The sequence below is a fragment of the Nilaparvata lugens genome, chromosome 14, assembly GCF_014356525.2.
Source record: "Nilaparvata lugens isolate BPH chromosome 14, ASM1435652v1, whole genome shotgun sequence".
In the NCBI taxonomy this organism is placed as follows: Eukaryota; Metazoa; Arthropoda; class Insecta; order Hemiptera; family Delphacidae; genus Nilaparvata; species Nilaparvata lugens.
In genome coordinates this window covers 4,151,757-4,169,551 of record NC_052517.1, presented here as the reverse complement: position 1 = coordinate 4,169,551, position 17,795 = coordinate 4,151,757, and the positions used below count along the sequence as shown (strand labels likewise).

The 17,795-nt window shown below is 35.7% G+C and overlaps 1 protein-coding gene across 6 annotated transcripts in view; it reads right to left on the bottom strand.

Moving 5' to 3' along the window:
• The window catches only part of LOC111052070 (leucine-rich repeat flightless-interacting protein 2), an 88,129-nt gene that overhangs the window by 38,132 nt on the left and 32,202 nt on the right, over positions 1 to 17,795 (bottom strand). For 2 of the 6 annotated variants that reach the window (XR_005572861.1, XM_039440549.1), the window contains exons 1-2: positions 16,918 to 17,191; positions 2,819 to 4,915 (exon numbers count right to left, since the gene is read on the bottom strand). The exons of 3 other annotated variants lie outside the window; for them this stretch is intronic. Coding sequence is in view for 2 of the 3 variants with exons in the window: in XM_039440549.1 (XP_039296483.1) it covers positions 2,819 to 4,858 (2,040 nt within the window). In the remaining variant the exon portion in view is untranslated. Of the gene's footprint in view, positions 1 to 2,818; positions 4,916 to 16,917; positions 17,192 to 17,795 lie in introns of those variants that run through there. One more of the 6 variants, XM_039440550.1, reaches the window with a different exon arrangement.

Below are 17,795 nucleotides of genomic sequence, written 5' to 3'. Positions count from 1 at the left end.
AACAATTGCACAGTGATAAATAGACTAGAGTGATTGACTGCCTTGCCAATCACTCATTCTTCGGATACATAGTTTTCCTTCACTTTTTCATCAAACAATTCACAAGTTCGCAAACATGCAATAGTATTAGATTACATAGTTGAGACATCGATACTCAAGTATGGCAAATAGATGAAAAAAGAAATAGATGAAAAAACGTGGACAGGATATGTTGCTAACATGGAAGAGTTACAAATCTTGTGTAATAGCAGAGAAAACTTATACAATATATTTTATAAGATTGTTTTATCCTGTGGCAATAGGTAACAATGTATATTACGAGGTACGTTCATGAAGTAAATTCAGTTTTGCCGTCTATGATAAAGGTAATTGCTATAAAAAAAATTCCTGAAATAAACCGGGTGTCACAAAAACTACTGTGTAACCTCGGAAATTAAAACGTGAATTTAAAAAAAAAACACTTATGGAGTGAAAATGCACTTACATTTGTAGTGACATGGTCATCATAACACTGAAGGAATCTAATCTAGTAAATTCCTTCAGTCTCTGAGTGTGACCAACAACAGGTCGAAACGATCGTCACTACCAATGTAAGAGCATTTTCACTCCATAAGTGTTTTTTTTTTTAAATTCACGTTTAATTTTATAGTGAAAAAGTATGGATATACAACAGAATAACCGAAGTATAGCAACAGAATAAGCTACTAGAATAGCTTATTCAAGCTATGTTAGTATATTTTATAATGAAGTCCACATTATAATGGCAGTCATTGGTGTTGCTATCCTTGTCTACCATTCGACAAAGCAGATAACACTGTCCTTCTCTACGTTGCCAGTTAGTTTTTTTTAACAATGTAGAAATATAATTAACAAAATATTCAAACTCAACTATGAACGTTTTTTATTTAACCATTGAAAATTATTATTTCTGTTGTTACGAGTGTCTGGTTTGAAATTCTCGATAATTCAAACATTTGTTCACACCTTTCCCACATATGAAAAATATCCAAATCCAACATCTAATCTAATTAAAAATTTCAGTTGATTCAAACAAATCCTTGGCTTCATAAGCTTAAATTTAGTATAATTCCACTCTATTTATCAATCAAAGATTTTATAAAATTAATGAGATTCTACTGTAATTGAAAGCAACATGAGAAGAGCATTACAAATCCTGCAAAAAACAACACATTTTTTGAAATACTACAGTGATATTGGGGTTTCTTTTAAAAACAGAAATGAAGTACCAAAAATTACACAATAACTCTCAAGGTCTCTTCACACCTAGCTTAGTTGACCGAGCGAAGTGAGGTCTAAGATTCAAGTCGACGGTTTGGCATTTCTCTTAATGTTTAAATGTTTATATGTTGCGCATTTACGGCGAAACGCGGTAATAGATTTTCATGAAATTTGACAGGTATGTTCCTTTTTTAATTGCGCGTCGACGTATATACAAGGTTTTTGGAAACTTTGCATTTCAAGGATAATATAAAAGGAAAAAGGAGCCTCCTTCATACGCCAATATTACAGTAAAAATCAGACTATAGAATTATTCATCATGAATCAGCTGACAAGTGATTACACAGATGTGTGGAGAAGCCAGTCTATTGCTGTATTTCCATAAGGTCTATAGTTTCAATCAGGTACTTGTGGATGAGGATACTGCGTGAGGTCTACTGTTCACAGAACTACTAGTGTAGCTAGGAATACGTCTTCGGAAATGTAGCAAACCTATCTCCCCATGTTAAATCAACGCTACACTGGGGTGAAATGGACAGATTGATTAAAACATTAGGAAATAGGTCCTCTACTTCTTCCAAACATATAATATATTTCTATAATGAGGTCCATGTTATAATGGCAGAGCTTGATTAGCAATGGTATTGCTATCCTTGTCTTTCATTCAACAAAGCGGATAGCGCTATCTCTTTCTCGCTTTGCTCTGTTTCCAGATTGTCTTTTAACAATGTAGAATTAAAAATTGATTAACAAAATATTTCATCCAAATAATGAAAATTCATTATGAAATTATTGAAAAATGAAATTTCTTGCTTGATAAAATATAACTGATTATTTTAAACGAGAATGAACCATTAATATTACATCAATAAACCTGTATCAGCTACCGTCTATAGAAGGCATTGACAAGACAGAGGATCAGCAACGTTTTTCTCCTATTTTTCTCCACTGCCGTTATAGCGTGGACCTCACTATAGTCCACTTTATAATATGGCAGTGTGTGATTTGCAATGGTGTTGCTATCCTTGTCGATCGTTCAACAAAGCAGATGGTGCTATCTCTTTCACGCATTGCAATGTTGCCACATCGTTTATTAACAATGTAGAGCTTCAACTAATTGACAAAATATTTTATCTCAATCATGAAAATTTATTATTACATCTTTAAAAAATATTTTTTCTTGAGAAATAAAATATGATCAACTATTTTCAACAATAATGAACAGTTGAATGAAAAAGACTAAGAAATTGTCAGAAATTTGAATTGTTCATTCAATATGAATAATAACCACAATATCAACTTCTCAACTACACAAAAAGTGAAAAAAAAATGAACTGTAAAATTGATCAGATATACCAGTATGAGCTGTTTGGGTGGCAAGGCTGAGATCTGGCAACCCTTTTCTCCTATCTTCCTACACAAACATTATAACCTGGACCTCACTATAATATGCTACACTAGGTGTTAAGAGACCTTTACAGGACTGTATCAGTCCTATAAGAGAAAACAATCATTTCAAAATACTAGTGATTTCAGGGTTTCTTTTCACAAACAAAAATTAAGTACCTAAAATACCTACACAATCAGTGCTTTTGTCCAAGAACTCCACAATACATCCATCTTCCCCTTCCTCATTCCAGTAGTCAGTTGATCCAGCATTACTGCGTGTCCTCTGCAACTGCGGCTTCTTAGGTTTTAGATCCTTTGTTCTGGCATCAATTTCATCATCTTCTTCATCGTTGGTAGAATAACCATCCAAACAGGAACCATCATCATCTTCATCATCCTCACCAACATGACGTTCTGCATGTTTGCCATTTGGGGCAGAATCTTCTACACCAGATGGTGCAGAAGGTTTTGCGCCATTTTTGGCAGAAATATCTGCTCCAGAGGTTGCAGAGGATTCTGAGTCATTTTTGGCAAGGATTCCTGCTCCACGACTTGCAGACGGTTTTGTCCCATTTTTGGCAGAAAGTGCTGCCCCAGGGCTTCCAGACATTTTTGGGTCATTTGTGTCAGAAATTCCCTCTGCAGAACAATCGACAGAATCATTTCCATAACTACTTGAAGCATTTTTCCTTGATGCCTCTTCATTATCATCAACATCCATACTTTGTCCACTTTCTGCACTGGCACCTCTGGATGTTCCTGAAGAACTCTTTTTACTTGAAGATTCTCCCTCCACATCATCTTTCAAAGAATGTCCATTGCTCTTGACAGCAACACCATCAAGACTAGTTTCTCTGGAAGATTCTTCATCACTCTTTGCCATGGCCTCATCAATATCATTATCATTCATGAAAGAGTCTTCATTTCTATTGGAATCTTCTTCATCATCGTCATCATCTTCAACATCATCCTTACTTGAAAAAACTGTGCTATTTTTACACACTGTATTGTCACCCTTAGCAGAATTCCCATTACTCTTGGTTAAATCATCGGGATCAACACTTCTTGAAGATCTCCCATTGCTTTGCGATGTGGACTCATCACCCTCATCCTCTTCTGCATCTGTCACCATTGACCCTCCAAGGTTACCATCATTCTTTATCTCTTCACCCCCAACCCTGTCTCCACTGCTACCAACCTTCCCAGCATCAGAAGACTTCATAATATCATCAGGACCTACACTCACATCCACAATTGAAACATTGGGATCTGTTTCATAACCAGAAGACGAACCTAAGCTGTTCATATGGTTGGTAAATTTCTGCTGAATGGCTGACATTGACAGATGATGTCCACTGATGTCTTCATCGGATGTTCCTGAATTGGATTGACACAATTTCTGGTGATTCTTATCCGAAATTATCAGATGATGTCCATCAACATCTTCATCAGATGTTCCTGAATTGGTTGAACACAAATTCTGATGATTCCTATCAACAGTTTCAACCTTCAACAGTTGCTGGGAACCTAGACCCTCTTCAGAGATCAATCTTGATGAACCATTGATGTCCAAGGAACCACCAAAACAAGATTCTGCGCCTATCAAACACTTCGACACCAGAACATCTTCAGATTCTGCCAAAACTGGACCTCCATTGACATTAAATGCCTGTACACCATTTTCTGCACACAAAACCTGTTGCACACCAAAGTTGGTTTGACTTTCTTTCAAACTCAATACATCACCATTCTGCGAACAATATTCTGTGCCTAAATTTACTTCAGAATCTAGTGTTTTCCCATCTGCAACAAAACCATTCAAACTGGCAACATGCACTTTTCCCAAACCATCTTTGTCACAGTCCCCATTTGTATACACACTATTTGGAGGTCCATCCACACCCCCATTCACTGTCACAAAATCCGGAGACGAATTTACATCAATTATAGACACATACTTTGGTTCTACACCATTGAACACTTTTGCCGCATTAAAATCTGTATCATTCAACACTTTGGCATCACAAGTTTCTGCACCATTGTCACTATTTTTAACCTCTATACAGCACAAATTCACATCATGATTTACATTTTTGGGGTCATCTTGATAACCATTTTTCAGATCACTGTTCTTATTGATTATGTTGATTTGATTATTGGAGGAAAGAATTAATTGTCCATTAAAACTGTTGTTGTAAGCTGTTACAGCGCTACTGTTAGTGTTTTCCATTATGTTTGTTGGTGATGTGGGTGTTGAACATAATTAATATGTAGGGTGGATGATGACCTGTGGTGAGAAATATGTTTGTTTTATATGAGTATGAGAAGCTTCAGTGTTTTAGTGCTCATTTAGTTTTGATATTCTATGTTATTAATATTCTACTGGGATGCTACTTGTTACTATAAATATGATCTCAAGCAAATAAAACGAAACTCTCTTGCAAAAAAAGATTAAAATTGTCCTTCGAACATATCTGGGAAACCAACTGAATGTTCCTGCTAAATTTCCAAATCTAGTAGGTGAAACTCTGAGCCTTAAATCTAGAATTTTACGATTTTCTGATCCATGGAACTTGAAGATATACTTGAGTATAGTTTTTCACAACATGGTTGTTCTATGGTTGTCTAGTGTGTGCAAATTTTTTGCCAACTTCTAGGACTTTATTTGTTACTTCATTTATTTGAATAAGGAAAAAAGAAGACTTCTCAATATTGTTCTTATAGATTTTTTGTCATGGTCATTCAATTTCAGCTGTTTTACATTCATGAAATCAAGCCGGTAAACAGCTGATTGTAGAACAAATAAACATATGATTCTCATTACAGCATACTATACTGTAATAAAATCATATGTTTTCTTTACAGTCGAGTATGTTTCCTAGTTCCGAATTTGGAACAGCAAAACTGGTGAAAAGCCAGGTGGATGTTTTGTCAACTACAATCAATAAATTCCTGATTCGAAAATTGTACACTAGGTTATGTTTATAGAATGCATGTAGTAATGTCAGCACAAGCAGGTAATGTTTTCTGTTTCTCAATTATTCTTTTCTAGATTATTATGACAAAAAATAGTGTAAGTTACTTGGACGTGAATGTCTTTTGCAGTGCTCGGCTAACGCCTCGACTAGAAACATCATTCTCGCCTGCAAAACGGGCCTTCCCGTCCTTGTGACTTAATATACTATTACGAGCTCCTAGAGATTACAAAAATAACCGTTTGAACTGCCAATAAAGAACCCTAAGTAAGAAAAGATTTAATTCTTGTTTCCCTTGAAGATTCATCAGAAATTCTATCAATATAGCAACTGATGAGTCAATAGTTGCTTCAATAAACAAATAGATTGACCTTGGATGATATGGGGTTTCAAGAATTGCCACAATACACGAAATGGTGATACAGAGCTATATGAGAGAGGAATGAGACAAAAGGACAGAGAGAGCAGAAGAGAGGAGAGAGATTGAAAAATAGAAAACATAAAACTGATAAGAATTTCGAGCAAGAGAGGGAATAGATATCGAGAGAAATGAGAGAAATAGATGGATACAGATAGACAGATCAAAAGAGAAACAGAGAGAGCGAAAAGAAGGTAGAGAGAGAGAGAGAAAGAGAGAGAAAGAGAGAGGAAGAGAGAGAGAGAGAGAGAGAGAGACATTAGAGAGAAATGAGACACTTGAAATATGAAACATAAAAGTGATAAAGAGCTGTCCCATATAGGTGCGGCACCTATCTACTTAGCTTACAACCTTGAGAGTGAATAAGTGCATTGGATTAGATAAGAATGTGGAATGAAAGAGTCACAAAGAAGAAATTAGACCGAGATTGGGGAGAGAATATGGGGAAGGAAGAGAGGGAGGAGGAGGAGGAGGAGGAGGAGGAGGAGGAGGAGGTGGAGGAGGAGGTGGAGGAGTAGCACAAGAAGCAGGAGGATGAGAAGAATCAGGAGGAAGAAGAAGAAGAAGAAAAAGGAGGTGATGGAGAAGAAGGACAATGAGAAGAAGAAGGAGGAGGAGGAGGAGGAGGAGGAGGAGGAGGGAGGAGGAGGAGGTGGAGGAGGAGGTGGAGGAGTAGCACAAGAAGCAGGAGGATGAGAAGAATCAGGAGGAAGAAGAAGAAGAAAAAGGAGGTGATGGAGAAGAAGGACAATGAGAAGAAGAAGGAGGAGGAGGAGGAGGAGGAGGAGGAGGAGGAGGAGGAGAGGAGGAGGAGGAGGAAGAGGAAGTAAAGGGGGAAGAAAAGGAGGAGGAAAAGATAGAGGAGTAGCACAAGAAGGAGGATTATGAGGAGAAGAAGAGGAAGAGAGAGAAGGAGAGGAGGATAAATAGAAAGGAGGAGAGAAAGATGGAGAAGTAGCAAGAGAAGGAGGAGAATGAGGAGGAGAAGAGGAGGAGAGAGAAGGAGAGGAGGATAAGTAGGAAGAAGAAAAAGTGTAGGAAGAGGTGGAGGAGGAGAAAAGCAGGAAGAGGAAGTAGAGGGGGGAGAAAAGGATGAGGCGAAGATGGAGAAGTAGCAAGAGAAGGAGGAGTATGAGAAGGAGAAGAGGAAGGAAGAGAAGGAGAGGAGGATAAGTAGGAAGAAAAAGAAGAGTAGAAACAGGTGGAAGAGGAGGAGATAAGGAGGAAGAGGAAGTAGAGGGGGAAGAAAAGGAGAAGGGAATGATGAAGGAGTAGCACAAGAAAGAGGATTATGAGGAAGAGAGAAGAAGAGAGGAGGATAAGAAGGAAGGAAAAGAAGAAGAGAAAGAGAGGGAGTAGAGGGGGAAGAAAAGGAGGAGGAAAAGATGGAGAAGTAGCACAAGAAGGAGGAGAATGAGGTGGAGAAGAATATGAACAGAGAGAAGTAGAGGAAGAGGAGGAAATGAACGAAAACAAAATACAAGACGTAGGTGAGGAGTGAAATTAAAATAAGAAAGGAAGAAATAGTCATAATACACCTCCTCAATAACACCTGACAGATGCCTAGAAAGACATCTACTGTAACAGCGCACATTAAAAATTCATCTAGTTTGCAATTACTTAGCTATTCAAGTGTCAATTCGAATTTAGCTGCTGTTAATCAAGCCGGCATTGCAAATCTAGTAAAACAGTCATGTCATTTGTTTTAAAAGGCAGTCTGTAATACCTACGCGCGAAAATTGGGAAAGAGAAGGAGCAGAAGAAGAAGACAGTGGAGGGGTTTGAAGAGGCAACCAGATGGTGGAGAAGAAGGAGAATGTAATAGAGGATGAGGACAAGGAGAAGGAGGAGGAGGACAAGGAGAAGGAGGAGGAGGAGGACAAGGAGAAGGAGGAGGAGGACAAGGAGAAGAAGAAGACAGGAGGAGGAAGAAGAAGAAAAAGAAGACAGGAGGAGGAAGAAGGATGTGATATTGGAGGAAAAGGAGAGGAAGGAGGAGGAGAAAAAGAAGAAGAAGAAGAAGAAGAAAAAGAAGAATACAGGAGGATGAAGAAGAAGGAGGAGATGGAGGAGGACAAGGAGAGGAAGGAGGAGTGGGAGAAGGAGGAGGAGGAGGATAATAATAATAAGAAGAAGAAGAAGACAGGAGGAGGAAGAAGAAGGAGGTGATGGAGGAGGAGGACAAGGAGAAGAAGAAGAAGTAGAAGTAGACAGTGGAGGGGATAGAATGGGTCAGCAGGGGGAGAAGAATGACAAGACGAAGGCAAAGATGGACGAGGAGGGAAAGGAGAAGGAGAAGAAGAAGAAGTAGAAGACGAGCACAAAGAAGAATAAAAAGGAGAAGACAGGAGAAAAAGAAGAAAACAGGTGGAGAAGAAGGAGAATGTAATAGAGGATGAGGACAAGAAGGAGGAGGATAAGGAGAAGGATGAGAAGGACAAGGAGAACGGGAAGAAGAAGAAAAAGAAGAAGAAGACGAGCACAAAAAAAAAGAAAGAGAAGAACACAGGAGGAGGAGGAGGAGAAGAAGAGAGGTGATGGAGGATGAGGACAAGGAGAAGGAGGAGGAGGACAAAGAGTAGGATGAGAAGGACAAGGAAAATGAGAGGAAGAAGAACAAGAAGAAGAAGAAGATAGGAGGAGAAGAAAAAGTAGGAGGTGATGGAGGAGGAGGACAAGGAGAGGAAGGAGGAGGAGAAGTTGAAGAAGAAGAGCACAAAGAAGAATAAGAAGGAGAAGAAGAAGACAGGAGGAGGAGAAGAAAAAGGAGGAGGTGCTGGAGGAGGAGGAGGACAAGAAGAAGAAGAAGACGAGAGAAAAAAAAGAAGAGTAAGAAGTACAGAACAAAATAAAATCAGTAGAATATTATGGAGAGAAGTCAATTGATTCAAAAGCGGTTCCATATATGGGCAATAAAATCATTGTTTAGTACTAAAATAGAATAATTGAAAGTATAGTAGTCGATATAAAACGTCAGAGCAACTAGTTTTCTCAATGTAATCAATTCATAAATTGAATTGTAAAAAAACTGTGAAAATTGATGGGAAAAATAGGGATTCGCAGAAATATTGCATTAATAATTCACTTCATTAAAAGGTCAAAGTTCTCAATGAGTAAATTTATTAGGAAACAATTTATAATCAGCGATGATTCTATAGTGAGGTCCACGTTATAATGACAGTACTTGATCAACTTCGGTTTTACTATCCTTGTCTATCATTCGACAAAGCCGGTGGTACTATCCTTTTCTAGATCCACAACGATGCCAATTATGTTTTTTGACAGTGTAGAAATAAAATTAATTAATGCAGAGAATCGGCATCGCTATTCTTCTATCTTCATCTACTGCCATTATAACGTGGACCTCACTATAGTCTTGACAAGAAAAAAATTGAAAATTTATTGACCTATTGACGGGAGCAATAAATTTGAATGATAAATTAGTTAATTTGCAGCGTAAATTTCCACATACAGTTGCAGTATTTTTTAGCTGATCATGCAGTTGAAAAAGCCATGAAAAAATATTTTTTTTTGCGAATAAAATATAATTTAATGATAATTATTAACAGTAATCTATAATATAATAAAGGAAAGAACTGGCTTATACAGGTAGGGGATAGGAAATTCACGAATGACGCATCATCACGTCTCAACCTTAGACCAGTTATAGAATAGACACGCTGGGAAGTCTAGCCTCTGAAGCCAACATCTACTGCCAAATTCACCCACCTTGACGTCACAATAGTGACGTCACGCATCGTATTGAAAACTTTCAGATTGTGTCTATTTCAGATTCATGGTATTTGGGTTATTTCTAGCTACGGGCAAAAACGATATCTGTTAATTTATGATGTGTTATGTGATATCGGCTTCAAAGTTATAATGTGTTTTGAAAATAATACGGTACGGTAGCCTACAAAACTAATTTATTGTATAATTATTATTGAACGAAAATCCTAAATAAATGCTGCAAATATAATTATATAATTATAATTATAATAATTATATATTAATTAGCATTTGAATAAATGCATTCTCTATTCAATTCCATCTGTAATTTATTGTCATGCTGCAATGAGTTCACTTACATCATAACCAAGGATAATATTACAGTTACAACTTACAATATTATCATGTGTATAAATTTCAACTTACGCATGAAAAGATATTTCACTTTTTTCCTAAAAATTTCAGTGCAATTATATGCTGCGCAGGGGATTACCTTTTTCATAAATAATGATTACATAAATAAATGATAATCTGCTATGGAAAACAAGCTATGTTTAACAACAATGCATAGTTTCAACAACAATGTCTATACGTCACTGCTGTGACGTCAAGATGGGTGGATTTGGCGGTAGATGTTGGCTTCATCGACTTTTAGTATGAATATACAATTGGCCGTGTCTATTCTATAACTGGTCTAAGGTCTCAACTACTCAACTCATTAACTTGAAATTTTGCATATAGATTATCGATGGTTATAGACCATCTAATCTATTATTTTATTAATTGCGAAAAAGGGTACTATAAATTCAATTTTATTAATGCTATACTTAAATTCTTGCTATCAGTTAACTGTTCTTAATTTTAGTGTAGGCTCAAGTTTTTCAGGAATCTGAACTACACATGTTACGTTAAACAGTTTTCCAGTTTTTTTTCAACTACTTTACTTAAATTCTTGTTATCAGTTGACTGTTCTGTATTTAACTGTTTTTAGGCTCAAGTTTTCAGGAATCTGAACTTCACATGTTACGTTAAACAGTTTTCCAGTTTTTTTCAACTACTTTACTTAAATTCTTGTTATCAGTTGACTGTTCTGTATTTAACTGTTTTTAGGCTCAAGTTTTCAGGAATCTGAACTTCACATGTCACGTTAAACAGGATCAAAACCAAAAACCACCTGCAGTTAACCGCTACATGGCTGGATTCATTTATAACTGACTGTTTAAACTGAATTTCACAGAAGATAACCAACCGTTATTTTGCCGGACTTTGATAAGAAAAGGAAAGTGGTTTTGTAATTGGCAAGCTGTGTATGCTTCAAAGCCACACATTATTACTGCTACTGGTTCTTCTTCTACTTCTTCTTCTTCTTCTTCTTCTTCATCTTCTTCTTCATCATCATCTTCTACTTCTACTACTACTTCTTTTTCTTATTCTTCTAGTTCTATTCCCACGTATCGAACTGTTTCCACTGTCACATTGGATAATCATCTCCCATCTCCCTTGTATCATCTATTTCTGCTACATCTGTCTCTTTTTCTTGTGCCTCATCATCATCTTCTTCTTCTACTTCTTTTCCTTCTTCTTCTTTCTCCACGTTTCGTTCAGTTTCTACTGTAACATTGGATGATCGCCTTCCTTGTATCATCTATTTCTGCTACATCTTTCTCTTTTTCTTGTGCCTCATCATCATCTTCTTCTTCTACTTCTTTTCCTTCTTCTTCTTTCTCCACGTTTCGTTCAGTTTCTACTGTAACATTGGATGATCGCCTTCCTTGTATCATCTATTTCTGCTACATCTTTCTCTTCTTCTTGTGCCTCATCATCTTCTTCATCTTCTTTTCCTTTTTCTTCTTCTACTTCTTCTTCTTCTTGTTGTACTTTTATTTCCACGTTGCGAACTGTTTCCACTAGCCTATAACATTGGAAAATTGTCTTCCTTCTTTCATCTATTTTTGCTACATCGTTCTCTTCTTCTTGTTCCACATCTTCTTCTTCTTCTCCTTCCATTACCTTTATCACCGGGTCATATTTTTATCTTTCACTTCGCCTTCTTCTTCTTCTTTCTAAGAGTTCCTAACTTTTCTATGTTACTTTTCTTATGTTTAGTTTTGAAGCATCTAAATTTGAAAATCCACTTTGTGAAAATACTTGAGGACTGAAAATTTTGTGAATTGAAAAGACTTCTTGTACTTCTTGCACCTCAGAGCCATTTAGGCTGTGCAAAGGCTAAAAATAAATTTTCTACTCATGATATTTTTCAATTTTTTTTCATTTGTATACTATGAAGCTTTCAAAATAAAAAAGTTTTCTCAGGAAAACATTTTTTTTCGATCATTACTTTTTGAGATAAGAGCGCCTAATTTTTTGGGACAGAACATTTCAAATTCGGTAAGAGACAAATCCATGAGATTTAGAGGATAGATTCTTTATGGTATTGTTGATCTAGTAAAACAAAGATTTTCTGAAAATATCAGTTTTTAAGATAGTTTAAAATATAGATAATAACTTTTAGTTGAGTTATTTTTGGTAAATTGAATAACTTGATATTTTTAGAAAATTTTTGATTTACGAGATCAACAATACCATGAAGAATCCATCCTCTAAATCTCATGGATTTATCTCTTACCGAATTTGAAATGTTCTGTCCCAAAAATTCAAACTTCAGGCGCTCATGTCTCAAAAATTAAAAATCAGAAAAAAAATGTTTTCCTGAGAAAACTTTTTCATTTTGATAGCTTGATGATATACAAATCGAAAACTTTGAGAAATATCACGAGTAGAAAGTATATTTTTAGGCTTTTCACAGCCTTAAGTCTTGTAGTTCTTCAATTCACAAAATTTTCAGTCCTCCAGTATTTCCACATAGTAGATTTTCAAATTTAGATGCTTCAAAACTAAATATAAAAAGTAACAAAGGAAAGATAGCAACTCGTAGGGCCGTTTGCACAGTATAGATTGCTAAACTCGATTAAGTTAATCGAGTTAAAGTTAATCTGAAAGTTTAAACTTGAATCGGTTTTCTCAGTGCATTTACTAATGCAGTTTAAGATAAACTAGTTTAGCGTTAAGTTGGTAAAAGAATGTCATCGTTTATAATATCAGGAAGGCTTATTTTTACAGGAAATTTGTTATTTGTTTTCATACCATCAGTTAATTGAGGTTATGTAGCTACTATTTCCTTGTACCAAATCCACAGAGCAGTAAGCTGTACGGTAATAAAAGTGGAAAGCGATCAAGAAATTCTTCAAAAAGTGATGAAATGCTATATTACTATTAGATACAAACTTATTTAGCAGGCAACAAAAAATATATTTTTGAATGTTTTTAAAAAAGCGATTTTGTTACGCTTAAATCTACTACGGTCTTCCTCGTTTATTAGAAATCTCTCAAAAGCAATATATCTCAGTTATGTGTTATTAAAAACATGTTTTCTAATCGAAGACCGTAGTCTCAATTTCTTAGTCAATTTCGTAGTCTTAATTGTCTCAATTTCTAATTAGACAATTTGTTAAAAATTGTCTCAATTTCTAATTAGACAATTTGTTAAAAATTGTCTCAATTTCTAATTAGACAATTTGTTAAAAATTGTCTCAATTTCTATCAAGTGGTTTATTTAATCAAAATACTAAATTGGTATTATATATATTAATAGTCTATTATATTAATACTCAAGCAAAACCGTTAAAAAAATTCTCTATCCCAGAAATTTATATTATTTGTTTTTTGCCCAATTTTTCTCAGTTTCAAAATTTCTTCGCAGTCATCTTTATCAATCGCATTAAAAACTTCTATCAATTCCTCCATTACAATTATTTTGAAATTCAAATAATGATTCACTATAACCTAAATTAATAATAATATTATCGTCTACAGAAGCATTAAAAACAACCGTCGAAAAATAATTTACTATCAGCTGTTTCCCCATCAAATCTTTACAGATGTCAAGTTAATCCAAATTATTTGGTTTAAACCTACTGCTTTGGAGGTTTAAACTTTCCCAGAGTTTAAACTCAATACACAGTTTAAACTGATACTGTGCAAACGGAATTTTAGTTTAAACCAAAAAAATCCAGATTTGGTTTAAGATTTAGCTTAAACTTACACTGTGCAAACGGCCCTTAGAGAGAAGAAGAAGAAGTAGAAGATAAAGATATGGCCCGGTGAAGAAGGTAATGCAATAAGGAAGAAGGAGAAGGAGAAGAAGAAGAAGAAAATAGCAGGTGTGATAGGTCATAGCCTTAAATAGTCTAAGAGACACCGGCCTTCCAAGGCCAAAGAATGTACAGTACACCTAACTATATTCACTTTGAGTCACTGTGTTTATACTCACTGTATTCTCTATTATATTATACATTCAAATATATATAATATCTACTACTTTGCATGGTCCCAACTCATTCAACATATCGAGGCTATTATGTCTTATGCAAGGTTATGTACAGTTAGCCTATATGCACTCTATAGTGAGGTCCACGTTATAACGGCAGTGGAGAAAGATGGGCGATCAGCGTTGCCGATTCACTGCCTTGCCACTGCCTCCTATAGCGGATAGCTGATACCGGTGTATCTGGATTTAGTATTAATTGTTCTTTATTGTAAATCGGTGGTGTTTCAACAAAAAAAAAAAATTAACGACTTTCCGAAAAGGATATAAAATAATATCCTTCCCATCAACACACGACCGGGAAACGGAAGATGGAGAAGGAAAAGAAGAAGATGGAGAAAAAGAAGAAGATGGAGAAGAAGAAGAAGAAGAAGAAGAAGAAAAAGAAGAAGAAGAAAAAGAAAAAGAAGAAAAAGATGATGATGAAAAATGTGGTGTGATGCACTCACACAACTTTCCTTACCGTTATGAAAATTGATCATCTAACGCTAGTGTTCACGCGCATCTCAAGTCTACTTTTCTAAGATTTGAGCCAGCTGGTGTCAGGACAATAACGCTGCAGACACACAAAGTCTGCTATCTCTTCATAGTGAATGATTTAATAGAATCAACAGTTGCCAACAGTTTGCAATTGAATAATCTTATTTTCTCGAATTTAGAGCTTATTTTCAATTTTAGGTGAAAATGTTACTGTACATAAATTGTAGGGATTTCCATGCTCAATCTTTTCCACTTGAAATTTTTTGTTTAATTTGTATCTGAAGCCTAATAATTGAAAATCTAAAATCAATCTTTGCATAGATGGTGCAGTGCTCCTGAAATTTTTACAGATATGGGACTTGTGGCAGTTGATAAAGCTTATCAATGACTTTTCTAGGTATGAATTTGATAAAAATCGTTGGAGCCGTTTTCGAGAAAATCGCGAAAAACCCTGTTTTTGACAACATTTTCGCCATGTTAGCCGCCATCTTGAATTGCATTTGATCGAAATTGTTCATGTAGGATCCTTATATTTTAAGGACCTAACGTTCCAAATTTCAAGTCATTCCGTTAATTGGGAGATGAGATATCGTGTACACAGACGCACATACACTCATACACACACACACACACATACAGACCAATACCCAAAAACCAGTTTTTTGGACTCAGGGGACCTTGAAACGTTTAGAAATTTAGAAATTGGGGTAGCTTAATTTCTTTCGGAAAGCAATACTTTCCTTACCTATGGTAATGGGGCAAGGAAAGTAAAAACTGATCAGAGGCAAAATAAATTGAATGAACAATATTTTCCATGACAGGTGTTAGCTTAGAAAGCGTAAACTCAAACACACACTCTATTATCACTCACTCTCTCATTCACTCTCTCTCTCTCCCACTCACTCTTACTCACTCTAAATTCAGTGGAAATCTACAGAGCAGCCGACCTAATTTCAACAATATTCCACACCAAACTATACCTATATTTCCCACTCTAATTGTTAACCTAACAACACATCCTATATACCTGTATATATTACAGTCTTTGTACTCAACAACATATCTATTTAAACTAGGCTACCTTCTAAGTTAATGAGTTGAGTAGTTGAGACGTGATGATGCGTCATTCGTGAATTTCCTATCCCCCACGTGTAGAAGCCAGTTATTTCCTTTACTATATTATAGACTAGCAGGTAACCCGTGCTCCGCAAGGGTCTGATTAAAAACTTGACCTACTGAAATCTTGGAGAATTTAAAATAGGCCTATAACCATCCTCGGTCAACTGAGAATGTATATGCAAAATGTGAAGTTAATGAGTTGAGTAGTTGAGACGTGATGATGCGTCATTCGTGAATTTCCTATCCCCTACCTGTAGGCTATAAACCAGTTCTTTCCCTTATTATATTATAGAAAACAAAAAAGCAAACAAGATTTCTCTCAAAAATTGCTTCCAAAGATGGACGTTTCCTAGGTACCCCCGTTGGAAGGGTATTCATTTGAGAACAGTTCCACTAACATACAAGCTTCAAAATGATTAGCCTAAACTTAAGGCCCATTCATCTTTCAACATCATCCCTCCTATTGCCCACGCACAAGCCTAGGGCTCATGTGAGGATCATCCTCAACGAAAACAAGAATTATATCCAACAGGAAATTTCAGTTAGAGTTCTAGAAAAAATTGAATAGATGCTATGTTGAATAAGAAAGTTGCATTGAATGGTTTCAAGTTTATTTTATGTACCAAGCACAAGCCTAGGAATCATGTGGACATCACTCTTAACGAAAACAAGGATTATATCCTCCTATTACCCACGCACAAGCCTAGGGCTGATGTGGGTATCATCCTCAACGTAAACAATCATTATATTCAACAGGAAATTTCAGTTGGAGTTCTAGAAAAAATTGAATCGATGCTATTTTGAATAGGAATGTTTCATTGAATAGTTTCATGTTTATTTCATGTACCAAGCACAAGCCTGGGGCTCATGTGGACATCATCCTCAACGAAGACAAGAATTATATCCAACAGGAAATTTCAGTTGGAGTTCTAGAGAAATTTCAATTTATTTTATGTTCTATGAGGATATTGCATTGAATGGTGTCATGTTCATTTATTTTTTATTATAAAATTTAGACAAGCACAAAATAAAAAAGTTGTTTAGTTAAATAATGTAACTACTTCAAATTTGTGACTCAAATTAATTGATATTAATTTAATAAAACCTATGTTGGGAAAAATATGATGAAATTCCTTGTTATAACTATTAAAAAATCAAACCAAAAACCACAAAATTGAACGCACTACTAAACCTTACACCAACCCAAAAATATTTAAACAAATTTCAAAAAAATCTAACAAGGAAACCACTTTTAAAACCACCTTTATCACTTCACTTCAACTTTTTCAAACTTTTTGATCACTTGAAAACTTTTTTATGCACCGTATGTGAAGGCTCCTATACATTACAAGTAAACTCAAAACACTCGCGTGAAAATTGCACCGAAAATCCGGGAAAACTCGGAAAAACGACGAAAAATATTGGGGAATCTGACTTCGATTCACATGGTATGTGATGGAACTGACTTTTTATAAAATACCTATGATGTCAAACTTGGAGTGAATAAGCGGGCGTCAACCTCTTAAATACAGGAACGATCTGTTGCTTAATTTGATACGGAGCGTTGCAAATGTGATACGGAGCGTTGTAAATACTATAGTGCGGTCCACGTTATAATGGCAGTGGATAAAGATAGAAGAATAGCAATACCGATTCTCTACATTAATTAATTTATATTTCTACACTGTCAAAAACATAATTGGCATCGTTGTGGACCTAGAAAAGGATAGTACCACCAGCTTTGTCGAATGATAAACTAGGATAGCAAAACCAAAGTTGATCAAATACTGTCGTAATAACGTGGACCGCACTGTAGTAGTACTGTGAACAGTAGACCTCACGCAGTATCTCATCCACAAGTACCTGATTGAAACTATAGACCTTATGGAAATACAGCAATAGACTGGCTTCTCCACACATCTGTGTAATCACTTGTCAGCTGATTTATGATGAATAATTCTATAGTCTGATTTTTACTCTAATATTGGCGTATGAAGGAGGCTCCTTTTTCCTTTTATATTATCCTTGAAATGCAAAATTTCCAAAAACCTTGTATATACGT